General features: G+C 39.6%; 1 protein-coding gene across 5 annotated transcripts in view; it reads right to left on the bottom strand.

Annotated features, from left to right (window-relative positions):
- Positions 1 to 26,144, bottom strand: part of LOC124215281 (uncharacterized) — an 85,409-nt gene that overhangs the window by 21,360 nt on the left and 37,905 nt on the right. For all 5 annotated transcript variants that reach the window (XM_046618466.2, XM_046618468.2, XM_046618471.2 and 2 more), the window contains exons 6-7: positions 5,366 to 5,603; positions 1,957 to 2,177 (exon numbers count right to left, since the gene is read on the bottom strand). In XM_046618466.2, the coding sequence (XP_046474422.1) occupies positions 1,957 to 2,177; positions 5,366 to 5,603 (459 nt within the window). The remainder of the gene's footprint in view (positions 1 to 1,956; positions 2,178 to 5,365; positions 5,604 to 26,144) is intronic.

Consider the following 26,144-nt stretch of genomic DNA (forward strand, 5'->3'; position numbering starts at 1 on the left):
CGTAAATCACGATGATTTCTGTTTTAATTTAATCGCCTCGTTTCACCTTAATCACACTTGTCCGAATTCCCTAAAAAGGTGGTATGTCGGTTGGACTAATGTAGGCCACGCCCACTTTCAAGGTTCGCAAAGCTCACCCTGTACGTGACACGTAAGCATGAATGGATCGACAACGTCTTCGGACATCAGAAGTACGATTGCGAACGTGTCGAGTCGAGCTAAAAATAATTCTTAGCATTTACGTAGCGTCTGCACGGATTAAAAATACGTATGAGAGAGATTTGTCGGGAGGTGTGAGAATAGGAGGACGAGGACGCGGAAGATCGAGAGCTGTTCTGACAGAGGATTTGACGCGCGTTTCTATTGAGAAATAAAATAATACAGCCGTTTGGCATGATACCTTTGAATTCGTTTCTGCCTATCCATTTTACTCGCAAACTTTGTACGTATATACCGGGACAATCTCTTGACACTTAAAAATCAACCGCGCGTGCGCCAAATAATTAAATCTCATTGGTCGGCGAAATATTCCCGCAGCGATATTCTTGTCTGCTACGCAGGCGGGCCAACCTATGCAAAATGTGTACGTTTGAACTTTCAAAGAGCATAAGCATTAAATTCCGAGCGTTCTTTGAACAATCAACTTTCCGACCTAATAACAAATGCCTCCCAAACCTTTCCGAGTCACTACCTCAATTATTTGAGATTCTAACCTCGAAAATTCGTATCAACTACATCGCCGCCGGAAACAGTTTGACAGCCGAAACTCGGGATGGTCAGCCTGCGCGAACAGCCGATAAAACTCGCGCATGCGCGGTTGATTTTCAAGTTTCAAGAGATTGTCGCGGTATGTATATACCTACTCAGCCATTCGTTCGCTGCAGCCTCAGAGTATACAGAGTGGATTCCTAATGACTGCATGGTCCATCGTCTGTTAAAATTCAATCTGCACGCGCTAAAATCTGGGAGGGGCTCTTTGCCAGGGCGACCAGCCGTCATGAATTTAGACGTCAGTTCGCCGCGATGTACGTAGCATCATAAATTTTGACAGTTGTTGCTGGTACTTGTAATCAAATTGAATTGAGAAATGTCAAAATTTTTTTAGGCTAGAGACAGTTGGTCGCCCTGGCAAACGGCCGCTTTTATATTGTAGTGCGTGCGCATTATATTTCAGCAGACGATGGACCAGCAGTCGTTAAAAATTCACTCCGTATGTTGAAATTTTATGTTTTGTATTATTGCCCCGCTGCCCTTTTTTCCGCCCCTTCACCTCAGCAACCACTCCGCGGGAGCGAAACGTTCCGCTTGACCTACTGGCGGTGTTTGTTTTAAAAATTCAGGAATTGAGCAACTCACTTTATACGTACCCTCGCTATAAGATGAATTTAAATATTTCTTAACTGCGGGAATTAATGAATTTTAGTGAATCTCAGGGTAGAGTTGTTTTTAATGTGAGGAAATCTAACACAGTGCTGAATAAAAAAGAAACATTTTAGTAATACTCATTCCATAGTAGTCAAAATATTTTCATAAAAGTTCATTATTTAACTGCAACTGGAATATCTTTCAATCTTGATGAATTCTTAAAGCAAATTTGTTTTCACGGGCGGAAGGACGAGCAGCGTATAGGAAATAATACCGTATAGTAAAGAAGTAAAATTTTGAATTATACGAATACCGCCTTAAAAGTCTCCGAGGTTCTTCAACAAAGGCATAATAGGGTAATTGCCACCAGTTCCGATATGTTAGGGAAAAAAAATTCAAATCCAAGCTTTTCAAACTGACTATTAAAAGAAAATCGAGAAAAAACATTGTTATAATCACAAAGCAAACACATCTTAGGGCGGGTACAACAATGTCTATTAAGTGTCGTGAGGGAAGAATAAAGGAATACCGGTCTTTGTCTGATTGTAAGTGATAAAAATGATTCGATGATACGCAGCGAATGATACAGACCTTAGACGTAGGTGGCACGTTCGGCAGTATTCCTTGGGCAAGTCGTTCCGCCGGGGTCCGAGGGTTCGAAAGTCGTTCCTGTGACCGCCAACCGAGGTAAGGTTGCCGGTGATTGAACGACGACCTCGCAGAACTCGCTGGAGAACTGCCCGCACTGTTCAGCAAACTTGTGCTCCATCGTGAAAATACCGGCGGCGTCGGACTTGGACTCAAAAGTGGGCCTGTTCGACAGAAAATAAGATGCCTTTATAGTTCAATTCAAAATCTTTTCCGGAATCAACATTTTTTTCGAGGATGGTTCACACTTTTATAGTTAGGTATAATTTGGACATTCGGACGAATTTAACCCTCGATCACAATCCGTCGTGACGGACTAACGAAGATGAACACTCAAATGCGCATACGGCAAATCATGTGAGTTCATTGGTAGATTTAAATGATTTGCGCAGATTTTTTCGTCTGCTTGTCAGGTTCACAAACTGTTGTGAGTCTTGACCAGATGCTAGCTGTCGGAATTAGCCGGCGTCTCGAGGTTACGTTGCGTTGAGAATTCGAGGTAGTCAAAATCTGTCGGATCGGTATTTAACTCACAATCAACGTAACATCGAAAATCTTGTGCGTATTAACAGTTTCCGCCGCGGTTTAATTAGACAGAGTTGGTCAGCCTGTCAGAACAGACGACAAACTTGGCGCACGCGCAGTTGGTGGTTTAGGTGCCTGAGACTCACCTGAGACTCTCACGTTATCATGTACGGTATATGCTTAGCATCGTTTAAACAATTAGATGACGTGGCTTCGATTTTTACATGCCTGCGTGTATCCAGAATGGAATAGTTTCGTGGGTTTAATGCAATATAGTTGGAGTGGAAAGAACTGGGTCAGGGTTAATTAAATTAATTAATCTAGCCCAATAAAGTTATGAGGTATTTCCTATATCTGAGTTTCGCACACGCGTCGTTGCAACCAACGAAATATACAGCAGCGTTATAAAACTAGTTCGCGACGCGATTACCGCAGTCAGGCAAGCGGATTTGATCGTGAGACGGGCAAATAGGATCAGATGACAAATGCGTAATCTATATCGGTCTGCATCGTAAGATCTTGATTTATCATTTCAAAGCGTGTAATAAACTTTGATTTCAAAACTATAATACACGTCTGAAAATATTAGAACATTGTTAACGGTTGCAAATGTTCAGGAATTTAATGTTAGGACAGATAACGGAAATATATGACCCGTGCATCATTGCAAATCTCCGTGTAGTAAAGTTTATTGCAGTTAGATTCACTTTGAATCCCCAATGGAAAGAAAATGGGTATTTCATTAAACCTGAGAAAGGGAGACCTGCACAGGCGTTTTTCTCTTTACAAAAAAAGAGTACTTCAGAAGTCAATGTATTACGTTCGAGCAGCTGCGCCATTTCTTATATGATAAGCAGCTTCACCCGAATGAAATGACAAAATTTACAAGCAGATCTCCTATTATTGTCTGTAATGAGTTATCTTCAAAGTGAAATAGCCAACATACTTAATCGAGAATTTCATCTGGACCGAGGAGCTGAGTCTGAATTGAATCGTCGTTGAAATTAGAGAAAGGCGAATCCTGATCCTTCAAAGTTAGTCTGTAATACAGTCCATACTTTGCAGCGAGAAATTGTTAATCCTTGTACAAGTACGAATGTGCTGCAGAGAGCGAGTTGAAAGTTAGGTAACAGCGTAGCTCTGATAGTCGCCCCTCCGTTTGCCGGGATCGTGTAAGGCTCTTGTAACATTCCAAGGATATTTGAAATTCAAGAGGACCTCGCAGGATTAAAAGCGTCGCGAAGATGAAGTCAGTCGAGCTGAGCCGACATCTGAGGATGAAAAATAGGCCGACTATTGTCCTGTGTTGTCAAGAGTAAAGGGACCTATGAAAGGATGGTCAAATAAGAGTCGATTTCGAGACATTCGAACAACATCTTGAACTCCGAGTGTAGAAGTGCAGACTCTGAATTTCATCGACTTTCACATGCTCGATGATTACAACTTGAAAGAGATGAAACCGTAACTTGAACCTTTACAAATGATCGTACGAGTAGCAACGCGTCATGAGGGTTGACGAAATTTCACGAATTAATCGTCACTTCTTATCTCTTCAAATTTGCAACTGGAATATCATATCACCAAGAAATTTCTACCCAACCGAAAAAGCATTTTCTGACAAAAATCCGATGGTGCAGAAACGGTCAAAGGACCGTAATCGTCCGCTTTTCCGCTGAGCAGCTCACGATTGTAATCTTCGATCTTTGGCGCTTGTCTGATCTCTTTGTGCTTTACGTTGGCTCATCTTACATACAGTAAGCGCCACCCCTTACCACTCGTGAAGGCAACCAAAAATAAGGAACGCGAGATAAAGTTCAAAGCAAACCTTGTTTCAAGATTGGCTAGGTACGTTATACACTTTGCTGTTGCTGGAGTCTATTTATAGAACCTTGCAGGCCATGAATGCGTCGCCTGCATCTCACACGCTTATTCTTGATACCCAATAAAGTAACGTTTGCACCAAGTTTTTCATCTGCTCGACAATTATTATTGCAGCATTTAACGAATAAGAAATTTAACGCGGAACAAAAACAGCCGAGCAAACAAATTGGAACGCGGTCTTATCCGGCAGTTTGTTTCGGAGGATTAAATGTAACCACATTATTTTGCCAATTCGCAAGACATTTACCAAAGAACTGTGCATGACCCGGAATAATCACGATCAATTTCGCGACAGAATTAACGATTGAGAAATATGAAAAGATAAAGAGTTTATTCGAAGCTATCGCATATTTTTTGTTATACAATTTGTGAATTGGGGCTGATCGACATTAAGACCCCGAGTCTTATCCGATGTTTTCGATCGCAAATTCGGAGCGCAAATGAAACGATGATAAAAATCCGTATCATGTCATATTCTAAAAATACGAATCTATAGTTGACTCGAACGAGGTTGTTCGGTATACGTTCGGTATTCGTTGAGAAAACAAGAATATTATGCTGCATGATTTACTGACATCTATATGTAGCTGTTTCAATGATCATCGCCGTTCCGTGTCACGAGTGATTTTTAAGAATTTACGGTTCAGAAATAGAATAAAGAGGAGAAAAAAACTAAATCCATAATACAGCATTCACGTTACAAATTGGCTGTATAAAGTTCTGTCGAGAGTTTAACATTACAATAATTGCTCATTAACCGAGAAAAGAATTAGCCTCAATTTGAATTGCGTAAAGTGCCTTGAATAATTCCGCTTATAATTATAACGTGCAGATAAGCCTTCTGCGTAAATTATCCGCGAGGTTTATATCTCCCAACGCAGTAGTAAAAAAAAAAAAAAAAAAAAAAAATATGACATCGAATGAAACGAAAGGAAAAAATACTCACCGGGTGGTGGTTTGTTCGAAGAGGACAGGGAGGACAAGGAGGTAGTTTTCGATCCAAGAGTGCGCCATCCGCCATGTTGCGAGGCGTCCGAATGCCTCTTCAGCCGGAAACCGTCGCGAGCTGCGGGCGAGTTCTTGTACCATTCAGGGACGTTGAGCCTCTGCAATGACCGCTGTACTCGAAGTTCGTGTTCGCTAGGCACGCGTTCTCCGACCTTCTGCAACTCGTTCTCTGGCGGCTGGAACAAAAACGATACCTTTATTCGTATAACGTACATACAGGTATGCCGGTTGAGTCGAGCTTGGCGGCAAAACTCGTTAACGTCACTTGTTATATACCGACTATTCAGTGTTCAGTTTGGTTTATTAGCCGGTCTCTGATCGATGACCCGAGGCTCGGTACCCGATGCATCGTGTCAATGTACGCACATACATACGACTTCTTGTCTATCTTGGCGTTTTTTTTATCAACCGCAAAACTGGTGCGTGTAAACTGGCGGTATATAGAGGTAAAAACTCGGCAGTTTGCGCGAAAGGTTTCGTGATAAGGATAAAATACCAGGGAGAACTGCAGTAGTCGTGCTGATTTTAAACAAAAGAAAATGAGAAACAAGCAAAAATCTTTACAGAATTCTGATAACATTGGGATTCAAACTGTGCAACACGTCGTATTGCGTCAGAAAAGAAGAGGTAGTGAAGTGCGGTTGAACATTTAACAGGGTGACGATCTAGTCAGTCAGAGCAACCTGAAGTTGCGGTCTATCAAGTTTGATCGAAGATTCGAATGGTCATCGATACCGAGTACAAAAATTAAGAAACAGGTCATTAGGCTGAAGTTCACTATTCTATGCTCACCAGGTCTCAATGACACCTCAAGTACCAATTATTGAGTCTTGGTATCAGTGACAATTCGAGTTTTCGATCAAACTTGATCGATCGGAACAGGTCGCTTATATTGGCTGTTACTGAAGAGCCTGTGTATCGTAGACTCGAAAAAGTCGCAGCTCAAAGTAAAATTCTTATAGACGCAATGCCACACACAATTCAAGAAAATTTTATGTTTTGCGCAACAATAATTTCAGAAAATGGATTCTTGCAATCGAATTATATCAGCGATGGCAGGGATGTACAATATTTTTGGAAAATTTCTCGCAAAATAAAAAAGAAAATTTTTCACATATTTTCGTTCGGTATTTTACATTTGGTAGAATTGCACCCTTTCCGGCATTATTACGTATCACTGCTACGTATGAGACTCTGAAGATAGTAAAAATGAATGACATTTTACTCGGTAACATGCGAGGTGAGTAATTTCGTGCACCTCTGTATATGATCTACGGTATTCGATCAACGATAAATCCTTATGAAAATACATCGTCAAACTGCGTAAGATGATAATTTCGCAGAGGAAAAATCCCAACTCCTAGCAATCAAAGATGATCGATGGTTTCGAGAATCACGTTTCCGAGGTCTGGTAGTATTAAATTTAAATTTGAATGAGAAGATCGCGGATTATGTACTCCGGGTTCGCTTGCCACAGCGTGAGTTTGACTATATCATGAGGAATCCGTTCTCGAGGACGGTGATAAAATCGTGTTTAGCAGCAGCCCGAAGCTTTTAACCTTGATCGAGCTTTTAATATAAATTGGATTCGTTCTCCTCTCGAACCTTACCGCAGAAAAGCTTCTAGCTGCTGAGGAATGTCATATTGAATTACGATAACAAAGGTACAGCCATACCGATAGTTCGATAACTTCTGACAAAATATTCACCTCATTATCGATGCAGGTACAAATATCTAAACAATATATAATAAGCTTGCGTCTATTCCATATAAATATGCAATATACTGCCATCAAAATTTCAATGTAATACGAAATTCAATTAAAGGGAATAGACCATTATCGAAAATAATAAATTTTCAATAATTCCCGCTATTTACCCTGAAAATATACCTGTCTAACACACCTTTATATATAGATATAAAAAAAAAGGATTTTGGACGAGGTCAAGTCCATCTGCAGAGAATGAAAAATTTAAAGGGTACATTGTAGGCATCCAGAGGATTTCGGATCCGAAATGCTTGCGGTAAGTTCTGAATTTAGCGCGAGTATTTACTTTACGCGTAGTTGTATACGCGTTCGGTTGTTTTTACTTTCCGCAGACGGTAGGCAGCTGCAAAAATATAACAAGAGCGTTATGTACCTATAGTTTTTATTTTTCTTTTTTTTTTCACTTTATTGCGCTTTTCCTTTATAAATTTGCGAGTATTCTTTTATTCTCCTTCGTCCCCTTCATATTTGCAACATTGCGTACACGTCTTACTTACGAGCTAAAATTATAGGACATGTATATAAGGTATATAATTCATTCCGAAACTACAATCCATCGCGAATCGTAGAGCAAGTACACAAGACGAGATAAATCTTTAAAAATTATTGCCATGCATATATATAAAGATGTATTAAAATGAGCACCAAGTACGTGCAAAGATTTCGCGGTGAGCGGTCACCGCCGACTTTCGAATAAGAACAGGCAAAAACGATTGAGAAATAAAAGAAGGTAGGACAAAAAAATATTACAGACTGATATGCAGTCGTTGCGAAATTTCGGGTGCTGACACGTGTTATATATATATATAACTTGGCCGAAAAACTTTCACATTGACGATAATAATAGTAATAATAACAGTACGTAATCAGAGAAAGAAATCGAGCCCATTGTTCTATATTTACTAGTATTATATGTCAGAGGTAGGTTAAAAAATTGACAAGCATAAGAAGAGTGAGAGTAATTGGAGGGGGGTTTTTGAAGAGGCGATGCTCGGTGTTTGAATCCACAAGCGTGTCTTTACTTTGTACGTAATTTAATTTTTATACGTATAGCAGGACCACCGACTGTAGGAATAATATTATAAAACCGGTCGGCAATTGTGTGTTTGAAATAATTCCAAGTTTGTCGTTAGATAAAAAAAAAAAATCGCATCAAATTACCTTTTTTCACCGCAAGTACGAACTGGCAGTTTAAAAGTCTCGTAGCATTTTTTACCGCGTTATCTGGCTGACAAAGAAAGTAGAATGAAAAATAGCGTTGAAAAGCTAGCGTTTCGTTTTAAGACGAGAATTGAAGGGGCACATTAGTTGGAGAGGAAGCTAAACTCGAGCATGGTTAAACGCTACTTCACTCTTGGAATCTTCAAGTATGCGGTATAACGGACAGGCCGCGCCGAGGTAAACGGTGACTGCTCTAAAGGTGAGAAGTACCGAGAAATCTGCCCTCTTTTCGTTCCATCTGAATTTACACCAAACGGCTTGTCGGAATAAAATTATCGTAGGAAAGATATGCCATCGAAAGCTAACGCGTACTTTTGTTGTTTTTTTTTATCGCATTAAGCCATGTTGATTTAATGTCACTTTTGAAAGAAATTAATACGACCCGTTTTAAATGTACAAGTATGTGTAGAGGAAAATTTGGGCAGTAGATCATTTTCTTTTTACGCAGGAAAGACTTGGTTGAAATACATATATCAATGCGTAAAGAACGTATTCGAATTTGGATAAAGGATGAATGCTCCGGTCGGTTTGATTTAAAGGTTAAAATAAGAGAAAATCAGTTTAAAAAATATCAAGGAATATTATTTACTCAAGTAACAATAAACGAGAATAAAATGATATCCCCGCTATGTAATAGAAAAGGATTTCAACGAACTCAGATATCACAAGCTGTGATGTGAACAATTTGAGAAAAAGTATTACAGTCGGAAAATGTTCAAAATGATTGAATCGAAATCTGCTTGCTAACCAGATCACAGCAAATTTCCTGAAAAACGTTAAAGAAATTTTACATTATGATATTGTTATAAGGCACGATTGTAATTGTCGACGAACATCCGCTGCAAGGTAACGGACAATAATTTCTTTTAATCCACTCAAAAAGTAGCTGTTAGAAATTTTTCAGACTCTGGAGATTTCTATGGCGATTGAAATGAGCCTAAAATCAACCGAGTACAACAATTCACCCAAAATAATACGTAAAAAAGTATTTTCACGTTAATTTTCGTATCTTCAAAAATAAGGGTGAAAGTAACGAAAGAACATATAATTCAGGGCGAAAACCTCAAAGTTTCAAATATTAAAAAAAATATTAAATTCGCACAGTTTACGTACCGGTTTTTTTGTCACACATTACTTTAGTAACAGCTAATCTAACTTTCTAGAGAAATTTTCAATTTTCACTTATTGTACAACTGTTAAAAAATTACGACCGAATATCGACAAAATTACAGGTTGAGGATCCCTGTTAAAAGCGGCCGATTCGGCGCTGTCGTCAATTTCGCGCACGGCAAAAATGACACGGAGACGGAGACGAGAGTTAATTCACCCACTGTACAAGTGTCACGTATTATGCGGATGTGGCAATTATGAAGAGTAATATCAACGAGGTTACAATCAGCGTCGACGTGTTCCTAGCATTCCTCAAGGTTAACAAAGTTGCGGTAGGCCTCACCTTCGCCGTTACGAATTTCCGTTCGCCTGTTGCCAAGAGGAAGTAGACCGAGTAGTCTACGGAATTTACGGCCGCCTCCGAGGGTTCCATTTTCCCTTCGACCGAAAAAAAATTATACCTACAGGCACGAGAATGCAGACGAGTTCACACAAGATATTTGACTTTAGTTTAGGCTTTTGCGTTATCTTATGTATATAGGATAAAATTCACGCCGTGATTTCAACCGAAAGTAACGTCTACCGTTAGAAATTATTTACACTGTGGCACGTCGTCATGACGGCGCAATTTCATCTTCGGTTGTTTCATCGGCTGGTGATACCGTCGAAGATAAAATTTCGAACCATATTCCGATCGAATGGGTAAACTTTTCAAACAAAAAACGAAAAAAACAGAATCCAGAATTTTAACGGTTAGATTCGTGATAATCGGGTGTTTTCTCGTGAATAGAGAATCTCGTAAGCTTAAAAATGAACGCAACTTGTTCATTTTAATGCAAAAATTACGATCAAACCCTCCGAGGGAAGAGAAGTCGGCCTTTTGGTTGAAGTGATGCATGCGAGTAAAGAAAATTGAACGTAACAAACTTCGCAAGCCACCTGTGAGTGTCATATAATACACTCAGCGTGTACAACGAACACACCTCACTAGCTGGCATAGCGTAAGCAGAGATTTCTCTCGAGTTGCAAACGTAGTCGGAGACCTGAGAGTTCGTAACGTGTTGCAGGTATTACGTCAAGTTTCTTCAACGCATATTTTCGGTCCCCCGTGTTCTACGAGTCGGGGTTGAAGGAAGAAAAGAGGTAAGAAAAAAAAAAAAATGATAAAAACCAAGAGAGAAAAAAAGAAAGACCGAAATAAAACAACCATCTCAGATATAAGATATAATTATTTCATCTTCTGTACGAACACACGTCGGTGAATATTTATTCGCTGTTCAAAACGTGTGTACGAGCAGATGAATCGGAATGACTTTGTTGTTTCTAACATTTTTCGACCCGCTGAATTGAGATAGCTGTGCAGGCATATACGACGAAAGTAAACTCGGCGGGTTTATCATCCGAATAAATTACGCACCGCAATTTACTTAGGCAACAAATCCTCGCCGGAATCACGACGATAAAGAAACACTATCTAACATTTGTTAGAATTTCAATCGTATAAGCCCGACCTGAGAAATAATTTCAGTGAGATTTGCGATTGACAAAGCACGGTTGGATGAAACGTAAAGAGACCGTATAACCTTGTTCAGAAGCAAAATTTAATATCGGGTGAATTTTGAAATGGATTTTCTGATTTATTCAATATTTCGGACGAGCGAAGGTAATGAATTAATGAAGGGAATCGTTGTTTGAAGCTGCTGAAAAAAAATGCACCGATGTTGTTTCGATGGAAACGTTCAACATGTTATACCAGGTTTTGTCTTTCAACGTATGTATTAAATACAGGTTTAACCTTGGACGACGATACAACAAATGCAAATTCATGTTACGTGGATAGGTATTATATACACGCTACTTTGAAACATATACTATCTTTCCGGATATCCAATTACTGATTATTTTCCAAAGTCGCATTCGCATTATAATATATGTGAATAATATAACTCCTTCGCATACTGTTCGTTTCATAAATGTCCATTATCCACAATAATTATATTATCATACTATAAAATTTTCACACCGCTATGATCAAATTCTTTAAAAAATCCTTGGGTCAGCCATTTTCGCGAGGGGGAAATAACTCGATGTATTGATGTGTCGATAGATTTGTGAATTAACTATGATTCACCGGAATTAATGAGAGTCGAGTGAATTAATTAGAAATAACCGAACGAATGTAAAATAACAGAATTAATGAAAATTAACTATATTATTAAAAATCAATTGAAATAATGAGAATTAATTGAGAAATAACTGAATTACGGAAATTTGATTTAAGTTGATTTGAATTGGTTATTTGAATCGTCCAAGAATTATTTCGTTTGGGGAGAAAAAATGAATCTTAATTAAAAAAAAAATAATTCCAACTAACAGGGAATAAAAAAGAATGAGTTAGAATTTTTTTAAACTCACTTGAATCAAAGTGAATTGTCAATAAATACCAAGAAAAAAAATGATTATTAATGAATTTTAACGAATTAAGTTGCCTTAAGGAAATTTATCCAAATTAAAAAAATTAATTCAAATAAAAAAATTATTGCTTCCCTCAAACCTCGAGTATATGGCTACGAAAATCGATCTTATTCAAGACTGTTCGCATTTTGCCTTAAAATGGTGTATCTAATTTCGGCAAATTTCTGGACCCTTATCGCACGCCAAGAGCAAAAGCTTGTACGCGTATATAAAGGGAGTCTGAATCCGACTTGGGACATTCGAATATACCTTTACAATAGCTATATTTTATCTTGGCAACTCGGCTTTTATATCACCGAGGTTATAGTATTTCCGAGTATACAAGGCACGCAATTTATTCCGTAAAGAACATACAGAGTTATTTACAATTACGACTGTTGGACAACTCGCGCCGTTGAGCTTTGTTTCTCGATCGCGTTGCTTCGCGATGTTCCAGTCATTCCTACACCCATGACCCCGCCCACTCTGCAGCAATTCATTCTCAAACTGTTGGATTTGCCGGGAAATGAAGAAACGGAGTTAGCCAAACGCGCGTTTTCAGTCACGCTACCATGTCTCAGGGTAATTCCAGGGTATTCATACTACGCGCCGGTTGATCATACCAACGTCGTACTCCTGCATTATTCAAAAAGGCATGAACCTATTCCGAAGAGGATCTATGAATTAAAACTGTACCTACCTATGTAGCTATCGAATGAAACGAAATGAATTTTCACTTACCCAGTGTTTTCTGATACCTCGATAAACGATTGATTCCAACGAAAGATGACTACTTTTTACCGAGTTTCATTACCGAACCGAGTGCGAAGGAACCCGATAAAAGAACAATGTATGTAGGATGTTACATACGTGACTGAAAGATCGGACGGCTTTCCCTTCCTCGCGTGTACAATGCATACGTGCATAGGTCTGCTAAACCTGCATGTTCAACTTGTAACTCACACGGGTTGTGACATGTTGGACTTGAGGATGTTTTTGGAGTCGCTCAGCCCCGGCGGTCCCCTCATCGTTGATATTCTGTTTGCAGTTGATCGTGAGAGGTAGTTGAAGTGATGTTATAATCGTGCAGGGAAATATAGCGGGCGTTTGCAAGGCACAGAGTGCAACAATCGTGCGAATATCATGTAATTCACGCGCGGTGTCGAGAAGATCAACGTTTCTGACATAATCATGTTTTTGAAGTACTTGAGACCAGTATCGTTATTTAAGCACTGACGCACTGGTGTTGTACGAAGTTCAGAGGAGATACAGAAAAGCATGAAATTGTTTAGGTTCAATAAAATGGTGACATGTATTATATAGTCGGTTAAGAGCAAGGACATTCCATCTCTGACATGTCAGTGCATTCGTTCAATAGACAACATTAATCATCTTATATTTATTGCAGTACCGTTTACTTTCCACTCTGTGAATGAATACATTTATCCTCGATAAATTCATTTCATACGTACAATAAGCGTGCTAATGCTTTTGGACTCTTCGTTACATGCATAGGTTAGTAACGGAAAATCTATCGTTGATACATTGCCTTGTTATACATGGTAAAATACATGACCTACACAACGAAATGATCAATCGGTTGAAGATTTGCAATTAAATAAAAATTTCCATTAAGATGCATATAAATAAGACCATCTGTCAGACAGGGCGAAGAATAACGAAGTACAGGTAGGTATACAATATACATATAGCAAATTTGACGTTATTCGATCTTCTCCTATTTCACCGTAAACATCGGCATACCTACCACAAGCGAGTTTTGTGCGTGATGAATTCACTTACGTCATACGTACATCGAATATCTGACGTAACCTTACCCAGGAGACGCGCCGTTATTAATGTCGTTTTATTGTTACATATTCCTCGGGTGGTTGTAGATACTATTTTCCAATCAAAAGTTACGGCGCACCGTCATGTACATGACAACGAGTAATCCGACTATGTAACTTATTCCGAACAATTTCATCTCCGATAGCAGCACTTTCTCAGACGGATTGAAAGTGAGTTAACTGTGCTTCGGAATTGGACTCCTTATCCTAATTATCTTTTCGAATAATTCGCTTACTGTTCCCAGGTAACAAACTGGTTGGCCAAATGGGACCCGGATGAACTGTTTTACTACTTACACTGGAAAATGCTGAGCCAATGTGATCCGACAATGGGAAACACTCTACAGTACGTTAGGGAATACTCCACAGTATATCCAGTGAATAAAACATGTTTGTTCATGCGCTGGGGGTATTTCTCAAGGCGTTCGATCACCGGTGCTTTTACCCTAAACATACCGCGATATGGACTCTGAAACAGCCGGTAATCATACAATTCATTCCTCCACATTTACATAAGAAGGATATACAGGTATACGTACAAGGCAATGTTACTAATAACTCTTACTTTTACTTTCTGTTTCAGTTTCGTCGTTCGCGATGATACAGCGAGTATACGAGACGTTTTACCTACACAGCTTTTGCGGTAATTTTGTTAGGTTTACACCGCGGCATTCCCCATGTCTGACTCATGCGTCTCTGTGTAGAGATATGCGTTCACTCGCTATTATTAGGGTGCTTGTATGTTTTGCGAGAAAACATTGGAACAAACATCGGTTCGCTGCAAACAGTGACCGCTGACTCATTCTGGTCATTCGATGCCCATCGGCAATATCTATCCCGTATCATTATCACATCGATGAAATTGCCGTATGCAATTCCAATGAAAAAACGATGACGACGTGTCGTAATGAAAACTCGCGCGCGTTCAAAAGCGTGTAATTAATCATTCGGGAAGACCGAGAAGAGGCGGATGAAATTCGCCCTATAAACTCTTTGCAAGAGTCTGCAATAACTTGGCGAAGGCTTATTAACGTTAACAAGACGCCGAGCCCACCCACCAGCAATCTGCTTATCAGATCCGTCCGCCCATGAGAAGGAAATACGCCGATCGTGGCTTATCTAACTTATAAATTTCCCCATGGTTGGTTGACTGGCTCTTCACTGCAGGATGGATCTACTCAGTTGATATTACAAAAACGAATTGATCCTTTCCGCTATAATCTGCACATGTATGTACGTGTATGTATCAGATAATAAGCTCAGCAATGACCGTTACGGACCCGTTTGGTTCCTTTCCACCGGCATTGCATGGCGTTCGAGTCAATTAGCTAATTGCTCGACTGCTCCGATCGATCCTGAGAAGCGCGGTGATAGATTGATGAAAACAAAACCAAGAAACAGGAAAGATAAACGAGGCGAGTGGAAAGTAACCTGGTAAATTTTCGCTCTCGTCACTCTTCAGATTTTATTATTCTCTGATTATAGGTTCATACAATATACTCAGAGATGAATCGACTGTGCAGCAGCTGTTGCAGCTGGCCTGAATTATGTAGACGCATGTTAAACTTGAAGTAAAAGAAAAAAACATTCATTAAATATTATTTATCCAGTAGTACGTGACGTCCATCGGGTATGCTAGAATGACGTCATACAAAGGGAACGCGCATCATTATGCAACGCACAGCTAATCCGCCTGGTGTGACACCATTAGACTTTGCCTGTGCCGATACGTGATATTGCCTGGCATCGCCACTTTTCGACCATATTGTTGTACTACACGCACGGAGATATTTTAAGTGCCTTTTTTGTTTGCAAGTACCTTAAGTCTTTTCATTTAAGGTAGTCCGGAAATCGATGTTGGATCCTAATACCATCGGTAGGATTGTAACTGATACAATATTGGAGAGAAGACAATTTTTGAACACTTTTTCGAACGCTCCGAAAATTGGGATATTTGCGATGCAGTGTATATACTTCGCGGAGTTGAAAATCAGCGACTACGATGTTGATGACGTTGATTTAACTTAAAAACTTGTTATTTATTACACGGATGATGAATCGAGGATTTGTTTGTTAACAAAGAACTGCTTTGCCTAGTTTGTCGAAGGATTCCAACCTTGGCAGTACACCTTGTCTTCACTAGTATAGTTAAAACAAAATGGGAATCACATTATTGATGATACAACACTGAGTGATATCGCTGTGTCGAGTCATAGATACTAGATGATACATTTTCTATACCAGACAAGTTCATTCGAACGAAGCACGAAGAAATCGAATTACTGCTGATGGGCCATGTGACGTCTCGTATATTGTACACATTGCGCATCAATTGACTCCACATGATTGCTGCAGTGTACCCAGTGTACACTCAAACATCAACAAAACGTATTACGGTAACGCCAGCGCTTTGCGATTACTCAAACATGACTTAAACCCCATTAAAGATACGTTTAAAACAGAAAATCGTCCGCTTCTGTACGATTTGTCATAGGATTTAATGACCCTCCGCAAAGGAAACAAGTTCAGAGTTCAAATTCGGAGAGTTTGTGCATCGACAACTTCGGGAGCTTTGAAAAAAAAAAAAAAAAAATTAGCTAATATCAGAACATCTCAATTCAACCTCGATATCCTTGGGATAGAACAAAAACTCCTGACCAACGAAAAATTTCATGATTCTCTGGAGTAATTGTATGACGACTGGGAAGCCTGAATGGCTCGTACAACTGTTCGTAATTTGGAAGCACCGGGTAGGTATACGATATCGTTGTGTATAAACCGAGAAACGTGGGCACGGCTGTCATCCGCCACTGCAGCATACCCTTTGTTTTCTTTCAAAGTCCCGTTACCCTAAACTTCGTTAGTATCGATACGTTGGATGAAAGTTAATTAGGAATAAACACGTTCCGACGAGGATCGATTCCCGCAGTATATTTTAGTTTACAGAGTAGCGAGATCAGAGTTTATACTGTTTAGATTAGACGGAATGGGACGGTTACTAGGAACAATTTAGCCTTGCTCGATGTTGTTAGTTAAATGTAACCTCCTACTCCTCGCACAGATATTTACTCGGTGGAATGCTTCGGCGTGTCGTATCGTATGCTGCACGAGTATTGTTTTTGTATAACAGTCGATGAGAACAGAAAATACCTTTATTTTACGACAAATGTATAAGTATAATGTATTTTCACGAACGGCTGATCCGTGCGTTCAAAATTTTCGACATCTCATTTCTGCTATCGAGACAAGATGACTGCGATATATTTCCTGCGCAAGCTGTCGACGTATGATGTAGGAATCTGCCGTTGCACGTACGTTCGATAATGCGAAGAATTGATCGAGTCGAATTACGCATATCCGACTTCTTGTTTCATTAGCGAAAAATCTCATTGCGTAACAAATCATAACGCGCTTTTCGTCCTTGTTACATCAGTAAACGACGATTTGAGAATGAATCGGCTTGTTTGATTGAAAAATACTTTTTTATCAAATACTCGTGTATCCGTTTTTTAGCACTTGCAAATAATTAACGACTCTTTGAACGACAATATAGCGGCAACTTGAACCCGACATAGAATTTCTTTTGGCATGCATTCTTCCGCTTTGCAGAATATACATGCTTATAGCTTTCTGCAGGATTCAGAATTTAAAAATGCTTGAAATTCGAAATGGCAGAATAACTTAATCAGTTAAATCGACGTCGGATGAGAAACAAAACTTATTAAACAAATTTGTATTTCTGGCACCGAGTTATAAACCGACTGGTACCCAAATCACGTACCGTTACGCGAGATTCATGCAATAGTTATATCTTCTCCATGTGAGAGAACTTTAGTTCCAATTCCGTTTTTCCTTTATTCTAATCCCCGTGAGACTACCAAACAGTAAACTAACAGGCGCTTTATTTTCTTATAATAATCGCCTAACACTAAACAACGACATAGTAAAAATGTACACTTGAATCATGGCACGTAGATTTTTTAGTTCAATGCCTTTAATAGTACCGACGCTGGTGAATTGGATGATAAATTAAATTATTAAAGAGTTTTTTTTTGGTAGAAGAAGCTAGTCCGGATAGTCTCTTCCTGCATTAAAACGTTTTGGCATTAGCACAATCATTATAACTGATTGTGAGCGATGATTCAATGACACACGCTTAGCCATTAAGCAGAACAAGTTTTAACTATGTATGATCGCTGACTCCTTATGCGGGAATACATTACGTCCGAAGGCCTTTTTCGCAGTCGCTATACTCGCAAGAATTTATCTTCTCGTTTAATATTTGAAATACACGATTCAATATGTACATTTATAAACAAAATTAAATATAAGGTGCAAATATTTTACAGCGAGCATTCTCTCCGTGCTTTACCTAGCTGATAAACGTCGGATTGAACAGATGTTAAATCGACACTTTCCTCGAAAGTAACTAATCCGAATACAAGCTTCGGCAAAGTGTACTTTAGTCTGTGTGTTCAGCGGCAGTCCTTCATTGCAGTGTGAGGCATTGATATTTGAGACAATTTAATTAGTGACGGTAAGTAAATGTATCGCTTGGCTAGATAATTAAGGTTTTCCTCACAGACATCCAGGTCTACACGCGTCGAGTCTCACAAAATAAGTAGATCACTCAACTCGTTATCAGTCTTGGGAATTCGTTGATCGACTCATTAAAGCCCACCGATAATTTAAAAGTGTAACTGATATCAAAGCACTTCCTCTCCCTCAATTATAGACGAACGTTAGACAGCTGCAGCTTTTAGCGGCTATCTCCGATTTTATTAATTTTATTACGAGATTGTCGTGCGTTACTTTTTCTAAATACTTAGATATCGGTGCTTTATTTCATTGACTCGATTTCATTGCAGGATTTTATACGGAAGACGGTTGTCTACAGATTTTCTCGAAGACATTTGTTCGCCATGTTGGGATCATTAAATATTCAACTTTATCTCATTTGACGCGATTAGATACTAAGCTTTTGTTTACAACGCCAGTATTTTCTATTTTGCATTTTTAAATAGATTTCCCTGACTTACAAATAATAATAATTTGGCAAATACTCGATGCACGTCTGTTTCGTAATAAAATTAATACAAGATATCCATTTTTAGCAAACCCAGCTTCGTTTGTTAAAAGAGATAAAAAAGAAAACAGCGTTTCGCTGATGAATCGAGCTTTCAAATGATCCACAACGCTTATGAAAATATACCAACTTCATTTTACCCTCCGCCTTGCTCACAACCAACTTTCTACGACGCGTTACAGCTAAACGTGCAGTTTGCATCGCGACGCCTACGCTGTGCGCCTTCCCACCGTCCTTGGCGCTGGTTCACTCACATGATACACGCATGCCTGAGAAAATATTTTTATACATCTCTTCCCAAGCCTCTTTCCCTGCATGCCCACGTGACTGTTTTTCTTTTTCATCTCAAGCGATCATTCCGATCCGCCACAGGCTGCGGGCGAAATTTGCACAAATATACCTAAGCCATCCTCACACTCCGCATTATCGAAACTGCACAATTTCACAGGCGAAAGCTTTCCTCCGCCTTTGCAACGACTGCTTATACGTATACACATATATTAGCAGCAAAATTTCCTGAGAGAGAGAGAGAGAGAGAGAGAGTGAGCATAAAGAACCCTGCAGCATGCTTTCCATTCTGTCGCGCGTTTGCTTTCGCTCTACTGTTCGCGATACATGGAATGCGCTTTTCCATATTTCCTCTGACCGCATGTGAACAGCCCTCTGTAAAATATTCAGAGTTTCTGATCGTTACTGCTGAATAATTTCACACGAGAATTCCTCTTTAATGTATAGGTTATATATTCAAAGGCATGCCTTTGTCCGTAATATTATTATTACAACCATATTCCGCAGTGGGTGATTACGTTTGAAATTTTTTTATAACTGACATAAACGTTATGCTATATACGAGTAAGATATTTTTACACCCCGACGAATTAATTGAATTTTTTCTTGTGCCAAAATGTTTACGCGAGGGGGGAAAAAAATTCTGCGAATGAAATGAAAAATAAGAATGTAAAACAAGTTAATTGCATATTAAATCTTCGAAGCCTCTAATCATCGGGCTTTGCTGTACAATACATAACATGGGTATACGTACATTGAGAGTGAAATTTCAACGCGTCAAATATCCACAATAGCCACGTATTTTCGTGGGAAGTACGTAACAATTATGCGCGTATCTGTGTACGTTAAATATACATGCGTATTCACGTGGATTAGTCATGATTCATAAATTGGCATTTTGAGTTGTTCGGGTGAACTTTGGACTCTGAAAATGTACGTTTTCTTAGCCATAAAATACGGTCATGGCACGCGTATTTATTCCACATCAATCCATAATCAATGCGCGACGGTGAGTCATGGAAACTATGAAAAGCATTCAAATATACAAACACCCGTTTATTCGATTCTGACGACTAACTCACCCGAAAATACTCTTAATCTCTGCAATGTGACAGAGTTCGTGATTGCAATTAAGAATAACCTTCTTCGTGGCGAGTTGCTCATATCTATGGAATTATGTATGTACGGGCAAGGTCGAGTTAGCTGTACAATTTATTATGCCGTGGCGAAGAAAAGTACAGAAAAGAAAACGAGACGTGGCAATGTGTGTGAAAGGTAGATAAAAATGCAAATATTAATGAAGGTGAATTTGACGATGATGTATGAGGCATTCCATCCCAAACCGATCTACGTCTGACGTTCAATATCGGCGATTTTATTCATTTTCAAGTATGGTGTAGAGTGTATAAAAAAATCATATTTCACTCTGTTTTACATTTTTTGCACCACGGGTTTGATTTTCGCTGTTCCCGAAAACACAAAACCTCAATTTTCGTATGAATAGTCATAGCCGGTTGACTTTGAATTTTCCGCGTAAATTCTTTGTTGAAAATTGAAAATTTGGAGATCAAGATAAAAGGTGAGGATAATTTTCGTCAAGAAGCTACAGGCGAAACAAATAATTCAAAAGTGAGAAATATCGAATTGAATATAAATTTCAAAAATACGAATTTATAGTTTATACGTTTTTCTCGCTTTTCAATTGCTTGTTTCGCAATGTAGCTTCTAAACCAAAATGTGTTAAAAATTTAGTACCTCAATAAAGAATTTACGAAAACTATTTGTAGCCAATCGATCGGCGCTATTCATTCGAAAATATGGTTTTCGTGTTTTTCAGGGCAATAAAAATCAAACCCGTGGTCTATAAAATCTGAAACCCGGTACAAGATGTCTTTTTTGCACATTCTACATCATACTTAAAAATAAAAATAATCGTCGATATTGAGGGTCATCCGTAGATCGGTTTGGTGCGGAATGGCTCATATAAATTCGCCAGTACGAGAACAAACATTTTAGCTTACCAGAAGTTTTTATAAATTCAAGGTTTACTCGTTGCGGAATTGTCGTTTTTCGAACATTTTTTATCCTTCATACGTTGCAAGAAGACATTGTGTTTGCGAAATACTTGATTAGCGTTGAATATGAAATTTACCAAGCTCGTGTGATTTAAGGATTTCTCATTTTCACAGAAACTCGTTGCGGTTATTCTAAAACAGTCGTAACGACTTGCCTATTCAAAATACCAAATCCACCACAATAATGCCGTAACCAGTCCATCGAATTCCCATCGATTCTTAGCCTCGGATAGTTGCAAAAAAAAAAAAAACAAAAAAACAAAGGTGATATGAAAACGAATTTCCAGCTCCCTTGTGAGAAATCATCACGCATCAGCGTTGCGGTTGGTTTACGCAAAGATTATCACCGAGGCAAATAATCGTATACGGTGATTCTCATCGCGCTTCCCACGCGTGAAACCTGCCACGCGCCTACAGGCTGCACACGTGACACACATAGACCGTCCATACTTGAACCTCTAGACGATACACGTTCGCTTCAAGTTTCTCACTCCACGGTAGGTACGATATCTGTACTTGTGGATCCATACACACGACACAAGAGACTACGGAGTGCGGGCTCCATGCCTTACTTACAGTACTACCGACGTACGGTGCCCACAGCGAGGCGCCGGAACAAGTCAAGTACCGATCAATACGGCATGTAGGCAGGAACATTGTTCATATCGCGGATAAAGCGAGAGAATGAAAAATGCTCTATACGTATACAGAGATCCGCGAACCTTTCGACAAATTTATCACCCGCACCCTGGCCTAGATGTCAGGATACCGAGAAATGTGGGCGGAGGAAAGGAAAGGAGCGAAATTTGAGGGTTTGCATTTTCCTATTCTCTGTGCATGTTCATTAATGCCTTGGGCTTCTGGCTAACTTGTTTGTTGGTGACGAAAGAAAAATGCGAGTTCGATTCGAATACGAATCATGTCACAACGACTCCGAATTTCTCATATCGGCTGCATCGCCAGTCGTTGTCACGTAATTCGTATTCGAATCGAACTCGCATTTTTTTAGGATCGAAAAGAAGTTAGCCGGAAGCCCAGGACACTAATGAACGTTACTTTAGGTCGTATAAAAAGTAAGATTTCATATACTCCGACTTCGAGCAATGCCATAATAAAATGATGTATCACCGGAGTACAGGACACTGGGAATTTTGATGGATGACCGAGTACCTGTCAGATGATATTTCCGACCGATGTTTCTTGTGTTCAGACCCAACAGTGAGATTGAGTCAAGCTGAAATTGTCGAGGAAAAGAAGCGATCCTTTCGGAAGAATTTCGGAGTTGGATCACGTTTCGCCGAACTGTTTATTCGATAAGTTTCCTCACGCGAGTGAGAGGGAGGTTAGAAGACGAGAGTTCCACCTAACAACAACCTACTAATAGCACGACCGATAGGAACTAGGTCAGATCCGACGAGAAGAGCGGTTCCCGGCGAGGTCCCCAATTTTAGGGAGTAGGTACATACACTGCATAAAAGATACCCGACGCATTTTCCACTCGTGTTTCCGAATATAACGTCCACCGAGTCGGCGCGGATCTCGAAACGTGAATAAATAAGAGTTGAAAAACACTGATGTCAGGTGCAGCATCCGAGGAGCTTTGAGATTTTTCTATAATGCATAGTAGCACGCGTAGTACTTCGAGTCCTGAATTTTCCTCTACCTGAGCTAAGTATATCTACGTCAGTTTATAGCAGATTTAAAACTGGATCAATTTGTACAAATCGAAGTGAAATAGACTTCGTACTGTGACGTTGAGTCTTTTGAGTCGTCCTGGGTGCACGCCGTGTCCCAGATGAAAGTATAAGAATGGATGAATGAACGAAGGTGTAATTCGGCTTCTGGAAATGAAATACGTGCCATGAGCCGGATAAAATGGAAGGTTAACAAGAGAACGCGGATGAAGAATAAGAGCGGAGAATTGCGACTACGGTATTTTAGCCATTTCATTCCTGCAGGATGTGGATTTGAAATCATCGATTCGACGCAATATTCCGCAAATCACCGATCGTGAGCTGCGTCCAGCGTTATACCTGCACCATCAGTATTTTCGACTCGGTCGGTTGGAATTCTAGCTCAGCACACAAGCAACGAATGCATCTGCCTACCGCAAGCTTCCTGCTGTTGATTCCCTTTCGGCCGCGTGGATCTATAACTTGATCCCGCTTCGATACCACCGGCGAAAATACACAGGCGGTCACCGGGTAGGTTATAATTACTATTTGAAGAAGTAAGTTTTTCATATCGATGAAAAGAGTCAGTTATTAAATGTCAATGTTCACGAACTAGCCAACATTCCAACTTGTGACTGTCCCGTCAGTTGCTGATAATCGATATGCTGCAATAGTAAAATGTATACAGGATACGGTTATACGTTTTAAGGGAAATTGAGTTAGCACGCGGGCACTTTGCCCTGATGGCATAATCCCCGACGTACGTACTGCAGGATATCGTTCGGGACACGCAGAGTGACGGGGGGATATTACCCTATACATCGCGATTCCAACTTCAGAAAACCTGTACAAGGTATAACTGTTTACGAGTATTTGGGGAGTTTGGTGTGCGGTATTAATAAAGGGGTGATATTGAGCGATAACTGCGTGACAAGACTGCGTGATGACGGCCAGCGGAGCATCATCATCGGAGTTGAACAATTGATTCGAACTGCTATGTGGAAATGCCGCTGTAACACAGCAGCAGAAGCGTAGCATCAATCGTAGTTTATTGACGTCGAGGGGGAGAAGGGATCCGATTGGGGGAGATATCGAGTTGAATTAAACGTCACGAACTCGTCAAGCGGTATGATATGTGTAGGAAGTCGAGGTATGTACGTAGTTATAGATTTCCTCTTATTACCAATTACCACGCTGTTAACGTGTTATCGATTGGCTTCGAAATAGCATCATCGCGTTTGCGTCGAAAAATCTCGGGAAATTATAAGCCCGATGTGTCAACCCGCGGAGGAGGCGCAGTTAGACGGAGATTGCACTTACGGCAGGAAATAACGGGTGACAGCCGGCTACATCCTGTTGTCAAGTTAACACGCAGGTGAGGAACACGTTGCGACTACTTGGTGATGCGTATAAGGCACATCGTCCGAATCGGAAGTCAGGAAACAAGAAAAAACCGATCCAACAACCTGAAAAAGTGTCATTTGTGCCAATGATGGTAGAAATAAATGAAACGACCTCTTTTCTACTGTGCAACCGAAATGATTTTGAGCAAATTCAAATGGCACAATTGGTCACGATACGAACAATTTGAAAAAACTTACTTACATATTACCAAATTGTTCAAAATGCTTGAACTCTGGTTTTTGTGGTTGGATCTAATTGTAAACGTTATTTTATTCACCGCGCAGATCGTTTGAAAAAAGTTCTCCAATTTGGACAAACATACACTTGTTTAAGCGCGGTACAACAATATTCATCGACAATTTCATTTTTATTTTACAAATATACTGTAATACAAGATTTCGTGAATGCTTTTCAGACAATTTGTGGAGAATTATACTCAACGACCAAAACAAGCCTAAAAACATTAAAACCGGACGAAAAACATAAGAGTTTAAACATTTCCAAAGTTTTTATTATAAACCCATTTCTCAAATTGTTGCTTGATCCGATATTCGAACTTGGTCAGAATCATTTCTGTTACACAGTAGGGATGTCTTTCTGTTTCCAAATCACCATCTTTGACGCAAACAACACTGCTGAAGATTTTGAAACGTTTTTTTCTCTTTTCCTAGCTTTCGATTCCGCGAATTCACCCTTGATTTATTGACAAATGCAACACGTCTTCGAACGTCCGTTAACTTTCGCTGCACCATAATTATGAGCTAATTCAACCCGTCCTGCTCGAGCTCGATAATTTTATCGACTGAAAGTAATTAGCTAAACGACAGATCCATCGCTGCAGTATTTAACTGAAAAGAGGAAATTCCCATTTTCCGTCTGTTCCGCAGCTGTGACATTTCAACTGCTAATCTCAATCCTACTACACAATCTACACTGCACAAAAAAGTTGAGCCAGCACTTTATCCTGACAATAACTTAGGATCTCCTTGACGGTAAATGTGCTGACACGACGTATACTTACTGCATACAGAACCGGTTGCTGAAGCTTGTACGGGATCATTTTTCAACGAAGGCTTTAAACAGCCGGGGTCGGAATCGCACAATTTGACGCGAGTAATTTACTTGATCTAATTCACGTGTCAGTTTCAGGTATCTCGAATCATTTCAAAACCTTTTTGCGATCACAATTTGGAAGAAATGAATTTTCCTCATTTCGAAATCAATTTGCGGATATCGAAATGGTGAAATGTCTCGTTTTTCACAACAGCGATATCGATTTGGATGTGAAAATGGTGCGATTTTTTAGCAGAGCCTGAAAAATACGAAGACGGAGACTAACTGTTAAAATCAATGAATGCATTGAATGCTATTTTTTCACCCTGCAGATCGGACACGCACAAGGCCATAGTAATTGAGGATTTCAATTAATGGAATTCAGTTTTAACCCATTTCCTCGTTAAAGCACTTCGCTTTAACAGCTGCGCTGTAGTGCCTCTCGCTTACGTGGAGGAGCGCCGGTTTCGCAAGGGCCAAAGAATCCCGGTCTCTGGGTCACCTCGTTGAATTTCGTATCTTTAGAAAAGAAGCGTGAGATAAGAAGCGGGAAAACAACCGCGGTTACACAAAACATACGCAGAATTGGTCGACCATTCGAAAAGGGTCATAAAATTTCACGATAATTTCAGAACACGTATTTCGTCGATATACCTATATTTGGTAATTTTTTTTTTAACTACATTTATATAGTTGAAGCACGCATTATCGTGAAAAATTGTTTTTTAAAATAG

This window comes from Neodiprion pinetum, chromosome 3, assembly GCF_021155775.2.
Source record: "Neodiprion pinetum isolate iyNeoPine1 chromosome 3, iyNeoPine1.2, whole genome shotgun sequence".
In the NCBI taxonomy this organism is placed as follows: Eukaryota; Metazoa; Arthropoda; class Insecta; order Hymenoptera; family Diprionidae; genus Neodiprion; species Neodiprion pinetum.